At 52.4% G+C, this 16499-nt stretch overlaps 1 protein-coding gene across 2 annotated transcripts in view; it reads left to right on the top strand.

Moving 5' to 3' along the window:
- MGAT5B (alpha-1,6-mannosylglycoprotein 6-beta-N-acetylglucosaminyltransferase B) overlaps positions 1–15774 on the top strand; it is a gene marked incomplete at its 5' end in the record, with an annotated part of 68795 nt that extends 53021 nt beyond the window's left edge. The window contains 6 exons of one of the 2 annotated variants that reach the window (XM_082604923.1): positions 6229–6384; positions 7398–7544; positions 7732–7848; positions 12956–13030; positions 13420–13676; positions 14206–15774. In XM_082604923.1, coding sequence (XP_082461049.1) covers positions 6229–6384; positions 7398–7544; positions 7732–7848; positions 12956–13030; positions 13420–13676; positions 14206–14404 — 951 coding nt within the window. In that variant the 3' untranslated portion in view covers positions 14405–15774. Of the gene's footprint in view, positions 1–6124; positions 6385–7397; positions 7545–7731; positions 7849–12955; positions 13031–13419; positions 13677–14205 lie in introns of both variants that reach the window. The other variant, XM_082604922.1, reaches the window with a different exon arrangement.
- Between the last annotated feature and the right edge of the window lie 725 nt (positions 15775–16499).

The following is a 16499-nucleotide window of genomic DNA, read 5'->3' as shown; positions in this document are numbered from 1 at the left end:
CCCAGCAACCAGGTGCCCAGCTCAGCCCTGGAGTTCTGTGACCGAGGAAGGGGGAGGAAAGCGATATTATGGGACATCTCATGGTCTGTGCCACAACAACCCTATGAGGTCATAGCCATGGCTAATATTGGTCCATCCAGATCTTACTGTTGCCAGGTGCTCGCATATATTTTCTCACTTGACCATCAACTACGAGGTTAGAGTGACAGGCTAGTTAAGTGGTGGGGCTGGGATTTGAACCCACATCTAACTCTAAGAGCCAGAACACTTAACTCCGACTCTACATAGCCTCCCCGGTTATGACGCCTTGGATAGAGGCAGAGAGAAGCTCTGGATTAGGCTGGACTACGGGTCCAAGCCCTGGCTGAGACATCAGTGCCCACTGCCAGGTGTGGGGAGAGGGGCGAGGACTCATCCTCATTTGATGCCAGACAAGCTGGCTGCCAGGATGCCCGGGGTGCTGGGCAAGGGAGCGAGCACAGACGGTGTCTGCTTGTACCAGAAAGTACTGTTAAGAAACTGCCCCAAGAGAATGAGAGGTTATGAGGCCTGGGAAGAGAACAGTTTTCTCTGTAGCTCAGGAGCTTCTGGGATAGCCAGGAGCAACGCTGTGCAGCAAGAGACCTCAAAGCAGCTGCTTCCAAAAAAAGACATCTTTGCTCTGGTCTTTGTGACCCAAGGAAGGCAGAGGTGGCTGGCTGAAGAAAGGAGTGATAGCAGCATCCTGGGACAAATGCCATCTAGAGTTCAGGGGACCAGGTGTCGAGAAGCGGAGGAGGGAGGAGGGTATGAGGTCGTGACGTCCTTAGGGGAGCGGCAGCCGGGGTCAGGAAGAGGGTTTTGGTGAATGTTGTGCCAAGGAGGCTTGTCTTATCCTGGGTCCCCACAGCTGGAGGCTAAGGCTTAGATGCTGCTGTTTTAGGAGGGCCTGTCCCAGGGAGAAGGACCGAAGGATGGGAGAGAGGCTGCTTGGCCGGACGCAGGGCAAACCCAGCCTTGCTGTTGGAGGAAACATTCCAGGCCTCAGAAGTGCTTCTGGGGGAGCTAAGGTGGACTTTTCAAACTGCAACTTGGCTCTGGTTGTTTTTTGTTTTTTTTTTCTCCTCAGGTTTACTGAGGTATAATTGACAAAGAGAAATTGTATGTATTGAAGGTGTACAACATGATGGCTTGATAAACATTTATATTGTGAAATGAGTGCCACAATCAAGCTAATTTACACATCCACCACCTCAGTTATCATGTGTGTGTGGTGAGAACATTTAAGATTGACTCTCTTAGCAAATTTCAAGTATACAATATAGGTTTATTAACTATAATCACCATGCTGGACATTAAATCCCTGAATTGATTTATCTTAAAACTGAAAGTTTGTCCCCTTTGACCCATATGTCCCCATCCCCCCCACGCCTAGCCCTTGACACACACCATTCTACTGTTGCTATGAGTTTGACTCTTTTCAATTTGGCATATTAGTGAGATCATGCAGTATTTGTCTTTTTTTAACTCAGAGAGCCTTGATTAGCCTTTTAAATGAAGCAGAATAACTTAGAAACAATAGAGTAAAAGGATATCAGAGGACTTTATATATATTAAGAGTAATTATTGTGAAACAATAGAGTAAAAGGATATCAGAGGACTTTATATGTATTAAGAGTAATTATTGTTTTGTAAAACTTTAAGTTTTCATACATAAATACACACACGTGTATGATTAGGTGAAAAAAAGTTACTCAACTGTGCCTGTAACATGAACCCATTTGTGCATGTATGTGTGTTTTAAAGAAAATGTACATCTGCTTATAATGCATAAAAGATCTGAGGAAGGCACACAAGAAACTTAATCATAGCTGCTCTGGTAATGGGATCAGGAAGTTGAATGGGGGCTTTGGAGACATTTTCTAAACACTTTATGTCCTTGATTTGATTTTTTCCTAGGGCCATAATTCAGTTTTATAATAAGTAGTCCTTTTAAAATTTTGGTGTGATTACTGATATTATTTGGCTTTGAATCTACCATTTTATTAGTTGGTTTCTTTTTTTTTTTTTTTACCTGTTCTATGTTCCTTTTCCGCTCATTTCTTATCTTTTTACATTGATATACCTTTAAAAATCCACCTTCCTTTAGCTAATTGCACTCTCATATTCTTTTGGTTCCGATCTTCTTAATATTTTTATACTCTTTAGGCTACCCTAAAGGTTATAACACGCACCTTTGACTTATCGAAGTCTAAGCCAATACTTTTACGTTTCATTGGGTTATAACAGAACTTTAAACTGTCTTATTTCTATCCGGCCCCATCTTATATGTTTTATGGTGCTTTAATACTCTCCAAATATTTTATACCCCACGATATATTATTATTATTATTATTGTTGCTACTGTTGTTTTGCAAAGTCAATATTCATTTCCATTTACCCACATTTACCCTTTGTATTGTTCTCTGTTCCTTCTTACATCTCAGAGATTCCATCTGGAATCATTGTCTGTCTCCAGAAGAAACCAACTTAGTCTGGGACTGCTGTTTTTGGTTTTCTAAAAATGTCTCAGAGGATATGTTCACTATGTACAAATTCTAGCTTGTCCTCTGCCTTCTGTCATTTCTGCTGAGAAGTCAGTGTAGGTCTGATTGTTCCTTTAAAGGTCATTTCTTTTTTGTGTTTTCCTTTGCCTGCTTTTAAGGCTTCCGTTTGGCTTTCAGAAGTTTTACTATGATAAGCCTCAGTGTGGTTTTTTGCTTGTTTGTTTGTTTTGTTTTGTTTTGTTTTTATCCTACATGGAGTTGCTTGTAGATCTCTTTGGATCTGTGGTTTGATCTTTCACTAATTTTAGAAAATTCTCAGCTACTCTCTCTTTAAATGTTGCCTCTGCCCCAGTCTCTCTCCTGTACTTCTGGGACTCCATTTACACAGACATTAAATCTTCATTATATCCCCTTGTCTCCAACACTCTTTTCTGCAGTTTCCATCCTTTAGTTTCTCTATGCTTCATTCTGGATGTTTTCTTTTCTTCTTTCAGTAAGTGAAGTTTCTCTTCAGCTGTGTTTAATCTGCTGTTAAATCCATCCATTTAGTCTTTAGTTTCTGCCACTGTGGGTTTTTTTTTCCATTTGGTTTCAAATTTTATCTTCTATTTCCTAGACTATATTCAGCATATTTATCTTAAAGTCTGTGCCTGGTAACTCCAGCATATAGATCTCCTATGAATCTGTTTTTATTGTCGTGTCTCTTGGGTGTTGGTCATATAGTCTTGTCTCTTTATGTATGTGATTTTTTTAAAAAATCAAGGTATTTAAATTTTTAAATTTAAACATCTATTTTAATAGCTTTATTGGGGAAAATTGACATGCAATACACTAAACTTGTTTAAAGTGTATAATTTTATGGCTGAGAGAGAATAGATCCACCACCCCTGAAATTTCCTTCTTCCCTTTGGTATCTCTTCCTCCCATCTCTCCTCTCCTCCTCATCTCCAGGCAACCAGTGATCTGCTTTCTGTCACTATGGATTAGTTTTCATTTTCTATTGATATAATTTTATATAAATGGAATCATATGGTATATACTCATTTTTGTCTGGATTTTCTCACTGAGTATAATTATTTTGAGATTCCTTCATCCTGTTGCATGTAACGATAGTTCATTCCTTTTTATTGCTGAGTAGTATTCCATTGCATGGATGGACTACACTTTATTTATCCATTCACCTGTTAGTGGACATTTGGGTTGTTTCCAGTATTTGGCTATTACAAATAAAGCTGTTATGAACATTCACGTACAAATCTTTGTATACACATATGCTCTCATTCCTGTGGGTAAATGCCTAGGAGTGGAATGGCTGGGTCATACTGTAGAACTATGTTTAACATTTTAAGAAAAGTGGTTTTGCCGTTTTACAATCCTGCCAGCAATGTATGAGAGTTCCAATTCCTTTACAAATTCATCAATACTTTGCATGGTCAGTCTTTCTAATTTTAGCCATTTTAACAGGTGTGCGGTATTATCTTATTGTGGGTTTAATTTGTAATTCTCTAATGACTAAGGATGTTGAAGATGTTTTTGTGTGCTTATTTGTCTTCCGTTTATCTTTTTTGGTGAAATACCTTCAAAAATGTTACCCATTTAAAAGATTGGGTTGTTTATTTTCTTATTATTGAGTGGTTAGAGTTCTTTACATTTTCTGGATATAGGTTCTTTAACAAATAGATGCTTTGCAAAAATTTTCTCCCAGGCTGTGGCTTGTCTTTCTCTTAACAGCATTTTTCAAAGAGCAAAAAGTTTTTAATTTTAATGAAGTCCAGTGTTTTCTTTTATGGATTGGGCTTTTGGTGTATCCAAGAAATCTTTGTCTAACCCCAGGTCACAAAGATTTTTCTCCTATGGGTTTTATAGTTTTAGGTCCACATTTAAGTCTGTGATCCATTTTGAATTAACTTTTATATATGATATGAAGTATGGGTTGAAGTCTTTTTTTCCCTTCCCTCTCCTTTTTTTTTTTTTTTTTTTGCATATAGAGTGATCCGTGACTGTTTGTTGAAAAGATTATCCTTCCTCTGCTGAAATGTCTTTGCATCTTTGTCAGGATTCAATTGACCCTACATGTGTAGGTCTATTTCTGGACTCTCTCTTCTGCTCTGTTGATCTCTCTCGATGCCAATATCACACTGTCTTGATTACTGTAACTCTACAATAAGTCTTGAAATCAGGTAATATAAGTCTGCCCAATTTCTTCTTCTTTTTCAAAGTTATTTTGTCCCTTCTAGGTCCTTGCATTTCCAAATGAGTTTTAGAATTAGCTTGTCAATTCCTATTTTAAAAAGCCTGCTGGGATTTTGATTGGGACTTCACTGGTTCCTTTTTCTTTTCTTTTCTTTTTTATTCTTTTTGAGAAAAACTACCTCTAGGTAGTTCTGGAAGGTGAATATGAAAAACTGTAGAAATAATTTGAGGTCAAGGGTGATGCTCTCTTCTTCCAGAGAGGATTTACTTTTATTCTTGGATCACAGCTGGAGCCCTAGCAATCCCAGATCACCTCAACCAATGATAGTGATTGAGACAATTTTAAAAGGATTCAGCCCCTGCCAGAGCTGCTCTAGTTCTGGTCCCCCCTTTCTTCCAGGCTGTAACTCCTCAGAGTTCCAACCCAAAGTATGGATTTCCATCAGGGCTCCCCATCTTTGGCAGGCCCCGAACTCTGACTTTTGTCTCTCAGGTCTGCTTAGCTGCCTAGATGCTGCCCCTGGAATCAGCAGGTGCCCCCAGGAGGAAAACCAACCCCAACACTGGCCTCAGCAATCTCTTTTCCTCCTTCTCCCAGGTCTTGGCCTTGTAATTCTTCATTCTTTGTTAGATTTTTCAGGGCCTTCATAGATGTTTTTTACATTTTCCCATTTTTCCTGGTCATTCTCAGGCAGGGCTGATCTGCATTACCCAAAGTGGAAAGCCTCCTTGTGAAAAATGTATACGGTTTGAGTTTCAAAATGTGAATTGTTAACAATTATTCTGATGTCCATTGATAATATTCTTCAAGAGCTGTGGTTTATAAAGTGAACCTGGGCTGGAGCTCATGGCGGTCTGATCTCATGCTGGCCGGCGGGACCTGGGGAACCATGAGTTCTTTTCCTCTGACCCATTGGCCTGTTGGGAACTAATCCTCCCTGAAGAGAGCCCCACGCCCCACCCTTCAGTGTGATCTCGAAGCTACTTTCCCCTCCCTCTCTTCTGCAAGCCTCAGAAAAGCTCTAAAAAATAGAACCCAGCAGCCGATCCCATGCTTATTCCTGTCGAGGTCCTACACAGACCGCAGCTCCCAGCTCAGGGCCCTGGCCGTAGGGTCAGATGGGTGCCCGGACGCTGAGGTGTTATGTATTCACCTATGCTCCATGCCTCCTCAGAGGTCCTTGGAGGTAATCAGGGATTCAGGGGAGGCCAAGTAGCTCCAGCTGGATACAATTAAATGTTGGTCTCTGTAGGAGACCTTGGGAAAGAAAACAGGTCCGTGGCTAAAAATAGTCTGGAGGCCTCTGGTCTAATCCAACCTCTGTAACTCATAGATAAAGAAATTGAGGACCAGAGCGGGCAGGGGCCTCCTCAGGGTCACACAGCTGGTTAGGGGCCGAACTGAGACTGGCCCCATGTTTTCCGACTTCCTGACCGTGGGTGTCTCTTCAGCTGGCTCTGCCGTCTGAGGTTGGAGCAAGGCTCCCATCCCCTCCTCCTCCTCTTCCAGGGGAAGGAGAAGTTCCTGAGCATCCTGAACAAGTACATGGAGATCCACGGCACCGTGTACTACGAGAGCCAGCGGCCCCCTGAAGTCCCGGCCTTCGTGAAGAACCACGGCCTCTTGCCGCAGCCCGAGTTCCAGCAGCTGCTGCGCAAGGCCAAGGTGAGCCCCACCCCGTCCTCCATCCTCACCCCAGCCCGGCCATAGATGTCCAGGAGGTGCCCATATGTGCCTGCCACGCCTGCCACCATCACTTGTGGCCCCCTCTACGTGTGGACATGCCCAGCACACTCTGCTGCCCTGAGCCTCGTGTCTGGGCCTCTTAGGGGCTGGTCAGAGCTGGGGGCAGAGATGGGGATGGCCATCAGGCAGGGGAGGCCCCACAGTGATGGTGAAGAGGAGTTGGGCTGCCCACCTGCCCCCCCGCCCCAACACCAGTCCAGCCCAGCTGACTCCTGGACCTGGCTTTCAGAGCCACTGAGAGGGTGGAAGGGCAGGCTGGGGGCAAAGGGACGGGGAGCAGCCTGGCTGGAGTTCCATTGGGCCACTAGTCCTGACGAACTGCTTCTGGAATTCCCGGAGCTGTGTCCCTGGAGCGTGATCCTGCTGTTGGGCCCTGAAGTGCCCGCTGCCAGGTCCTCTCCTGTTCTCACCATAACTTATTTCTTCAGGCCTCTTGGATGTGTGTGTATGTGTGTGTGTGTGTGTGTGTATGTGTGTGTGTCGGGGTGGAGAGAGGGTATCTTTGTGCAGTGAGCAACCTGAACAACCCTACATGGCAATCCCAGATTCAGAATCACTTACTGATCACCTTTCAGGGGCCAACCCTATGAGCATTCCGAGTACAAGTCAGGTGCTGAATGAATGTTTTTTGGGTGAATGAGTAAAGGTCCTTTGAGGTCAGCTGTAGGAGTGGCCTGAAGCCTTCTAAGCTTGGGAACCCTTGTTCTTTTCCCCTCCAGAATCATAGCCTTTAGAGCAGGAGGAGGCCACTGATAGGACCTAAGTAGACACCCTGATTCCACAGTGGCTGAGGCGCACAGCTGCTCTGGGCTCTCTGCTGCCCCAGCTGCCTCCTGTGAATGTCCCAACCCCAGCCTCGCTCCCAGCTTCCTGGGGCTCCTCGGCTGTGATACCCAACCTTCCCTGACTATCGTGCCACCTCGGTTCTGCAGCTCTTCATAGGGTTTGGCTTCCCCTACGAGGGCCCTGCCCCACTGGAGGCCATCGCCAACGGCTGTGTCTTCCTGCAGTCCCGCTTCAGCCCGCCCCACAGCTCGCTCAACCATGAGTTCTTCCGGGGCAAACCCACCTCCAGAGAGGTGAGTGGGAAGGGCCTGGTCCCACATCGGGAGGGTCCGAGATGGGACCCCTGCAGTTCCTGGAAGGGGGAGACTGAGACATGGGGTGAAGGGAGAGATGGGACAGATGGGTGGGGGGCTCCTGGTCTTCATGCAGCCCAGCCTGGCAGGCAGAGGGAGAAGCCTCCCGTCTCTGTGCCCTGGCTAGGTGTTCTCCCAGCATCCCTACGCAGAGAACTTCATTGGCAAGCCCCACGTGTGGACCGTCAACTACAACGACTCAGAGGAGCTTGAAGCAGCCATCAAGGCCATCGTGAGAACCCAGGTGAGGCTCGGATCCAGTCAGGACCACCAATATCCTAAACTTTGGGTCTTTGCTATAATTAGAAAAAGATGCTCCTCTTGGTGAATTCAGACTTGCAGGCCTGGGTTGGCAACTTGGATGCGTGTGTGTTTGTTGAGGGAGTGGGGGGAAAACCTGCCTCTGTGCTGTGAGCAACCTGCACAGCCTTACAGGGCGGCCCTGGATCCAGAATCATTTATCGCGTGTCTCTGGGGGCCAGGTCCTGTGAGCACTCCGAGCACAGGTTAAGTGCTGAGTAAATGTTTTCAGGGTGAACGCGTGAAGGTTCTTTGAACTCTTTGAACCTTTGAAGGTTCTTTGTGGTCTTTTAGCAGCACATCTCAGACTATAATGTGCATACAGATCACCTGGGGATCTTGTTAAAGCGCAGGTTTAGAGTCAGCAAGTTGGGTGGGGCTGAAGCCCTGCATTTCAGGCCAGGTCTGTGTGGTGCCACCTTTGCATAGCAAATGGGTAGAGCGTTCTTGTTCTGCGTTTCCTCCGGCAAGTAAGTGTTGGTGGGTGTGGGCGGAGGGCAACGAGGGGCTTGTGCAGCTCCTCTCCCCGATGGGCACCTCTGTGGCTTCTGATGGCTCCCTGTGCGTGTGTGCTCTCGCGGTCCCTTCATTTTGAGAAGCGGGCAGACTGTGTGAGCACAGGGGGCAGGGGCGGCCCTGTTCTCTGTGATCCCTCTGGACCCATTTCTTGCTGTAGCTCGGACACCAGGCTGAGCAAAAAACCCCACTCCTGTCAGGTCCCCTTCTCTGCCCATCACCAAGGTCACTGAGCGTGCCCTCCCTGGTGGGGCGCTGGAGGTGGTTGGGCTGCTCTGGGCAGACTTGTGGCAGAATCAGAGAGCATTAGGCTGCTGGGGCAGGGGCCGCCACAAGGGAGGGCCCTGCCCAGGAGGACACACAGCTGTCTGGGGAGCTGGGGACACTGCCGGGCTTGGGGCAGAGGCCAGCACGCATCGATGCCCCATGCGGTCTTAAGGGCTTAGCTTTGGGTCCAGAGCCCTGCCTGGTTGTCCTGACCGTGAGGCAGGGTTGCATATTTTTAAAATTTTTTTTTGGCCGTGCCATGCAACTTGCAGGATCTTAGTTTCCTGATCAGGGATTGAATCCAGGCCCCGGCAGTGAAAGTGCCGAGTCCTAACCACTGGACTGCCAGTTTTGTTTTTTTTTTAATTTTATTTATTTATTAGGTTGCAGCAGGTCTTAGTTGCGGCAGGCGGGGTCCTTAGTTGTGGCTCGCCGACTCCTTAGTTGTGGCATGCGAACTCTTAGTTGCGGCATGTGGGATCTAGTTCCCTGACCAGGGACTGAGCCTGGGCCCCCTGCACTGGGAGCTCAGAGTCTTAACCACTGTGCCACCAGGGAAGTCCCTGTATTTTTTTTTCTTTTTAACACCCTCCTGCATCCCATGGATCAGTCCCTTCCATTCGGCACTCCCAGCCTTAGCCCACCCCCTCAGCAAATGACCCCAGAAAATCCCTGCCCACCCTGCCCACTCCCTTCCTCTACCCACCCCACTCTCGTCCTTCCCTCCTGTCTGGGTGTGAGTGTTTCTCTAGTGAAAGTACCAAGGAAACTGCTGTGTCACAACCTAGGTGCATCTCTGGTTCTGGCAGATGTGGCCAGGTTGACCCGCGAAGTGGCTGAACCCCTGGACCTCCACCAGTGGTGCAGGGAGAGCCCCCCGCCCCCTCTTAAGCATCCGCTTAAACAAATCCTCCTCTGCTGGAAGTTCCTCCAGGTCCCGGGCTGAGATTGGGTTCTTCCCGGAGCTGACCCCAGGCAGGGATTTGAGCACAAGTAGTTTATTTGGGGGGTGATCCCAGGAAGGAAGGTCCTGGAGTGCCAGTGAGTCAGGGTGTGTTATCAAGAAGGTTACCCCTGCCTTCAGGCACCTGGTGCTCAATGCCGGCGGGACCTACGAGAGGTGGGGTACTCGCATCCCGGATTGTCCTGAGAAATGAGGAAACCGGGGTGTTTTTCCCACAACTCCATCTACCGCTGGCTGAGGCTGAACCGGGAGGGGCAGGTGTCAGCTCTCAACATTGGGCTGAGCAAGCTAGAAAAAGCCGCCCACCCCCGACAGACGGTATGGGGGAGGGCGCTGTGGGAAGCTGCCCTGCAGGGGACCCCCATCCCACACTCTGTTCCTGCTCCCTCTCTGCACCCGTTGCAAAAGCAACCCTCAGGGGCTTCCACCCCAGGGGGGCAGGGGCGGGGTGGGAAGGGGACCAGGAAGGCTTTTGTCCACCCCCAGGCCTCAGGTCTGGCTCCACCTTCAAGATCCCTTGTGACTGAGTGAGCGAGATCCCAGCCCTGTGGAGAGCCATGTTCCCAGCCGCAGACCTAAACAGGGGTGTATGTTGGGGGGCGTCTGTGCGTGTGAGCATTCTCATCTATTCACGCGTTATTTCTGGCTGGACACACGAGAAATTGATAACAGTGCCTGTCCTGGGGAAGGGGCTGGGCGTCTGGGGTCAGAGGAGAACTTGCTTTGCCTTGTTTTCTCTTGATTTTTAAAAACATGAACATCTGTTTAATTGTTAGTTAATTAAAAATCAATAACAAAAGGGTCCAGGAACCAAGGTACTGCAAATTCGTCAGGCTGACTTGCAGCTGGACCCCAAACCAGCCCGTGGCCCCCCTGCCTTTAGCCATCCCACCCCCACCCTGACTCTTGGGCAGTTAGCCCTTTACCCAAGAATTGCCTGGGCGGGGAGGCGTGGTGGTGGTGGTGTTTAAAATGCAGATTCCTGGGCCCATCCCCAGCTTCTGATTTAAAAGGACCTGTGCGGCCTTGGCGTTTGCGTTTCAAACAAGCACCGTGGGTAACTCTGATCATCCTGTTTTAGAAAACTGCCTTAGAGACAGCTGGCAGGAGCTGAGAGAGCGAGTGAGGGCCCGCATCAGGGGGCGCAGCTCCTGCACGTCGTGGGGCCTTTTGCGGGCTGAGGGAGGAGGGGTGAGAGAGACCTGAGGCACCCAGCAAGCAGCCGGGAGGCTCCAGGTGGGGGTGGGCTTGCCCTCCGTCTAGGGTGAGGCCATTCGAGGTGAGGGGAAGGAGGTTGGGGGGGGATGCCAGCACCTGCTCCCGCCCCCTTCCCCCCTCATCATCACAGGCCAGCAGTCCCAGCAGGACCAGCACCTGCCATTCTGTCCAGACGGATCACCGTGCACACCTGTAATTAGACCTAATGGGGGTAATTTCCAGGCAGGCTGGCTCCTCCGGTGGGAGATTCACGGCAGGCGGGACGTGGCTGCTGCGAATGGTCCCCTCCCTCGCACGGGTGGAGGGGGGCTTAGAATCACCACGTGACGGGCTTCGAACCACGCGGGGGATAACTCAGTGGCTGCCGCCAGGAGCCGGCAGGGTGACATTTGGAGGGGAAATCTCTTCTCTGGGGGGTTTATTTATAACCAGGACTTAAAGGCTTGGACCCGAGGCGACTGGGGATCCCCTGGGGCAGCAGCTGGTGGCCAGGGCCTCAGTGGCCATCAGCTGGGGTTGGGCTTGGCTGTGTGGAGCTCAGGGCTGGAAAGGCTGTGCTGGTTGATGGGCTGTGAAATGGTGGCTGCATGTGGCCCTGGGGATCCTCTGGGATCCCAGAACTGCCCCAGGATTAAGGACACCGGCTTACAGTGCAGGCGAAGTCAGAACTGGGGCAAGGTCAGATGGGTGGGGCCTTGTCCCGAGAATCAGTCCTGGTGGCAGCTGCTGCTTCCCTGAGACCCTCCTCAGCTTGAAGTCGGGGATGTCCCCTGGGCCAGAGGGCCCAGGATGGGCCTCCAGCCCTTCGAGGTGGGGTCCACAGGAGGCAGGACCCAGCGCAGCCTGATTGGGTTCTGACACACCCATCTCTGATGAGGAGAAAGGACTTGGGCACACCAGCAAGATTTCACTACCTGGCCTGAAACTGCCTGATTGCTAGAGCTGCTGGCAGGGAAACGGCATTAACAGGAGGCGGCTCGGCTGCGTATGGTGCCAACACACATGTTGGGGAGCGGGGGGTGGGGCCAAAGGCTAAAACAGACCTTCCTCTGAGTCTGAGGTGGACCATCTCCCAGGTCACCGCGATCTCGCCTCCCGCCCGCCTGGCCGACAGTTTCCTCCAAGGAGGCTGTGTGCTGGGCCACCGAGGGTTGCTGTAAACAGGGAGGGGGTGGCCAGGTAAGAAGAGTGGAGAGGAGGTGGGGGTACCCGCGCTGGGGAGGCGGCCTCCTCATCACCTCTTCCGTTCCCCTTGCTCTTTGCGCCCCAGCTACCAAATCCATCTGGTCCCGTCGGCCCCAGCATGCGTTGTTCTATAACTCTGATATTTAGACTGAGGGTATGTGGCCTCCCTTTGGGGGCACCTAGTTCATGTAGCTCCCGGGTGCCTGGTCTGGGCAGGAAGCTTTACAAATGTCATCTCATTCCGTCAGGCTGGGAGATACCGTGTTGCTTTGCGTGAAACTTCCACATCTTGGGCAGAGCACAGGCAGAGCTGGGGATGCTTTTTCATTCCATGACTAGTTCCTCAGTGACTGCTGTGTACCAGGCATTGTGCCAGGCACCAGGGATTCAATGGTGAACAAGTCGTGGTCCCACAGCCCATGGGGCTTATGACCTGAGGGAGACAAGGGATAAATCAGAAATGATGACACAGGCACTAATTCTCTACTGGGGAAGTCTGGGGTGTGTGCAAAGGAAAGTGGTCCTTTAACAGGAGAGGGGGTGGAGCTCTGGGTCTCCTTCCTGGAGGAGGTGAGGTCTAAGAGGGGAGGGTGCATCCGGTGGTTGGCTGGAGAAAAGCAGGCATCACAGCCGAGGCGGGGATGGAATGCTGAGCTTTACGGAAAGAGGAGAAGCGCTCAGTGGAACTGGGAGGGGGCCAGGGAGGGATGAGCTGTCGTGAGCCCCCCTGAGGGCCACTGAAGGGTGCGCCGGGGAGCGGGTCATCTGCGTGGATAGGGTGGTCGGCTCTCTGGATGCAGGCCGTGAGAGCCCCCAGATCTCTGCTCCCAAGGCCGAGCAGCCAGGTCTGGGGAGGCCCAGGGCTTCTCCTGCGCCACGTGTCTGCCTGTCTCGCTCACAGGTGGACCCCTACCTGCCCTACGAGTACACGTGTGAGGGGATGCTGGAGCGGGTCCATGCCTACATCCAGCACCAGGTAGGTGGGTCCCCCGCTCTCTGGCTCCAGGGGCCGAGCTGGCTCCAGTGTCTGAGGACCCACCTCTGCCCAGGGTGCAGCGTGCTTTAACCTTCAGGTCCTCCTCCAGTCTGTTTCCTTCCCCGCGGGGTTGGAGATGGGTGGAGCCAAGCAGTACTGCTGAGAGACCAGGCCTGGGGCGCCCCTGCCCTGGGCCCCCAGCTCGAGTCCCAACCTCCATATCACAGCACAGAAATGCAAAGACTCATTTTTCATTTTTATTACACAGTTGTTTAGAAGTTTAGTGAGTGGGGAGTAGGGAAGACCCTCCCCCTGCAACCCCTACCCACAGGATGAGTTGTGAGTGAGGTATTCCATTTTCCCTCTTGACACTGCTTTCCTCTGGGCAGGACTTCTGTGTGGCCCCAGGCCCTGCCCCACCAGGGGCCCGAGCCCCGGAGAGCCCCTTCATCCTGGCCCCCAACGCCACTCACCTCAAGTGGGCCCGCAACGCCAGCTTGGCCCCTGGGGCCTGGCCCCCAGCGCACTCCCTCCGGGCCTGGCTGGCCGCTGCTGGGAGGGCCTGCACGGACGCCTGCCTGGACCACGGGCTGATCTGCGAGCCCTCCTTCTTCCCGTTCCTCAACAGCCAGGACGCCTTCCAGACGTGAGTGAGCCCCGGCCCGCCCCGGCCCAGCTGACCTCACCTGTAGCTCCTTTGCTCCCGTGGCCACGTTGCCCCCGGCCCTGCCAGCAGTGGGGGCATGCAGTGCTTTCCAGTGAGTCAGGAAGGATCCAGAAGGGACCTTCCGGGCAGGTATCCACAGCACAGCTGCCCACTCTTGGCAAAGCCTCTGCCCCAAACCACTAGGGGCAGCTCCCTGCCCAGCCCCTGACCTCCTCATCCCTCCCTCAGCCCCTGCCCAGCCTGTCTGGGCATCTTCTAGGTCCAGGCCACAGAGGCTGCCCCAGGTTCCTCCTGATGGGTGAGCCTGGGGCCCTGGCCCTCCTGCCCACTCTCCTGTCTCACAGCAGGGGCGCGGAGGAGCTGCAGCCCAGCGTTTGTTCTGGCGCCTCCTAGAGACATCTCCCTGGGTCTGGAATGGGATGGGCTAGGGAGAGGGAGTGGGCAGTGCCAGGCTGGGGCAGCCCCCGCCCCGTCCGCTGAGTGACCACCTCCGTTGGTGCCCACCCAGGCTGCAGGTGCCCTGTGATGGCACCGAGTCGGAGATGAACCACCTGTACCCGGCCTTTGCCCAGCCGGGCCAGGAGTGCTTCCTGCAGAAGGAGCCTCTGCTCTTCAGCTGCGCCGGCTCCAGCACCAAGTACCGCCGGCTCTGCCCCTGCCGAGACTTCCGCAAGGGCCAGGTGGCCTTGTGCCAGGACTGTCTGTGAGGGCGCCCACCCGGCTGGCCCTCCCCGCCACAGGAGAAAGCACCAGCAGATTCTGAGCTCCAGCGACCCGCCCTACCACCCCCCACACCCGCCCCAAAGCCCCCAGGCTGGAGCCTCCTTTCTTGGCCAGGACGTGGGCCAAGCCGATAGGTGCGCAGGTCTGGGGAGGGAGGCAAGTCTGCCGAGTGTCTCGTGCCCACCCTAGGCAGACTCCTTGTTCTCACCCCGAGGGCTCGTGGCAGCGTTGTGGGCAAGCAGCTGGGGGTTGGTTAGAGGGTCCCACTGGCCCAGGAGCAGGTGGTCGGAGGCCCCTTGCTTTGTGCAAGACCAGATCTGGACCAGATGGAGTGCGGGCCTTTGTCCTTCTTGGGCCCAAGGATGGGGCCTCTGGGCATATGATAGAGGAAACAGGGTGATGCTTGCCCAGTGGCCCACTGGAGGGTCCACAGAGTGGGGAGTGATGCATGAGGGGTCAGCCTTGTCCCTGTGGAGTTGTTTGGGGTGTGGACAGAAAGGGCCGGGGACTGGGGGAAGGCCAGGCTGGGGGACCCTGTTCATGCCGCCGCAGCCCCACCCCTCCTGTTTTCCCAAATTCCCCCTCCCTTCCACACTTGGGCACCAGAGTTAGGGTTGCAGGGACCACTTAGACCCTGGGTTGAATTGTTTCCCTCTTGCCTATTCCAACTTTCTTCACTTTGGGCATTTCCTGAAACCTATCCCAGCATGACTGCGATTCCAGACCGTGGATTTGTTTCCAAAGCCTCAGTCCCCACCCCAGCCTCTGAGAACAGGCTCTAGAATCTACCCTGCCCCCACCTCCTAAGCATCTTTTGTAGGTTTGGGATGAAGCTTCAGCCCCATGGCACACGTGGCCCAGTTCCTGGATGCCCAGGCCTGCTATCCCCACGTAGCCACCCCTGCCCCATCAATGCTGTGTCTGTGTTCCTAACCTCCAGCTTCCTCCAGCCTCAAACCGCCTCTGGATCCAGCCGTCCATCCGTGTGGCATGCCTCCCCCTTCACCCTGAGCGCTGCCTGAGGAAACAGATCGGGCCGTCAGAAACACTGCCACCCCACCCCCGTTTTTAATCCCACTCCCAGGCAACCCGCCCCACTCACCTAGGCCTGCCCCTCCTCCCTTCCAGGGAGACAGCCACAGGGCCCTGAGTCCAGAGGGCAGGGCCTGAAGGTGGATACCTCCCATCAGAGAGCCCTCTCGGCCTGGGCAGCTCCTGTGGCCACAGAAACTCAACAGTCATCAAGGACCTGACCTGTCGGGGGAAAGCAATAGAGATACTCTTTTCTCTCTCTCTCTTTTTTTTTAAAGATTTCTTGAAATAATAAATATTTTATTGGGATGTGAGGTGCAGAGGAGGAGCTGTGCTATTTCTCATCTTTTCCTGGGACGCCCAGGCCTGGAGGAGTGAGGGGGTGTGGACACCCTGGGTGGGGGGGTGAATATCTGGGGCCCCCGGGCCCCTCCTCCACATTGTCACTCCAGCTACAAAGTTGGTGCTGTGTCAGGCTGCCTAAAGGAAGTCCCTGCGGGCACCAGAAGTCCACGGCCCCTCCCGGCACTCCGGCACTGTGACTCTAGGGACCCCGCTTGACCAGCAGGGCTGGATCCAGTTCTGTTCACCTGGGGCTGGCCTCTGCTGGCTGTGGTTGCTGTGAGGTCAGAGAACATAAATGCATTTTGATGACAGCCTGAGCCAGGTCGTGATAAGAAGACTAACTAGGGGAGGGAGATCAAGATGGCAGAATAGGGACTTCCCTGGTGGCGCAGTGGTTAAGAACCCGCCTGCCAATGCAGGGGACACGGGTTCGAGCCCTGGTCTGGGAAGATCCCACATGCCACGGAGCAACTAAGCCCGTGCGCCACAACTACTGAGCCTGCACTCTAGAGCCCGCGAGCCACAACTACTGAGCCCACGCACCTAGAGCCCATGCTTTGCAACAAGAGAAGTCACCGCAATGAGAAGCCCACGCACCCAACGAAGAGTAGCCCCCGCTCGCCGCAACTAGAGGAAGCCTGCGCGCAGCAACAAAGACCCAATGCAGCCAAAAATTTTAAAAGATTGCATAGAAGGACACAG

This window comes from Mesoplodon mirus, assembly GCF_964341445.2.
Source record: "Mesoplodon mirus genome assembly, chromosome: 18".
Taxonomy (NCBI): domain Eukaryota; kingdom Metazoa; phylum Chordata; class Mammalia; order Artiodactyla; family Ziphiidae; genus Mesoplodon; species Mesoplodon mirus.
Note: the sequence above shows the minus strand (reverse complement) of the source record. Positions and strands in the feature narration are given on the sequence as shown.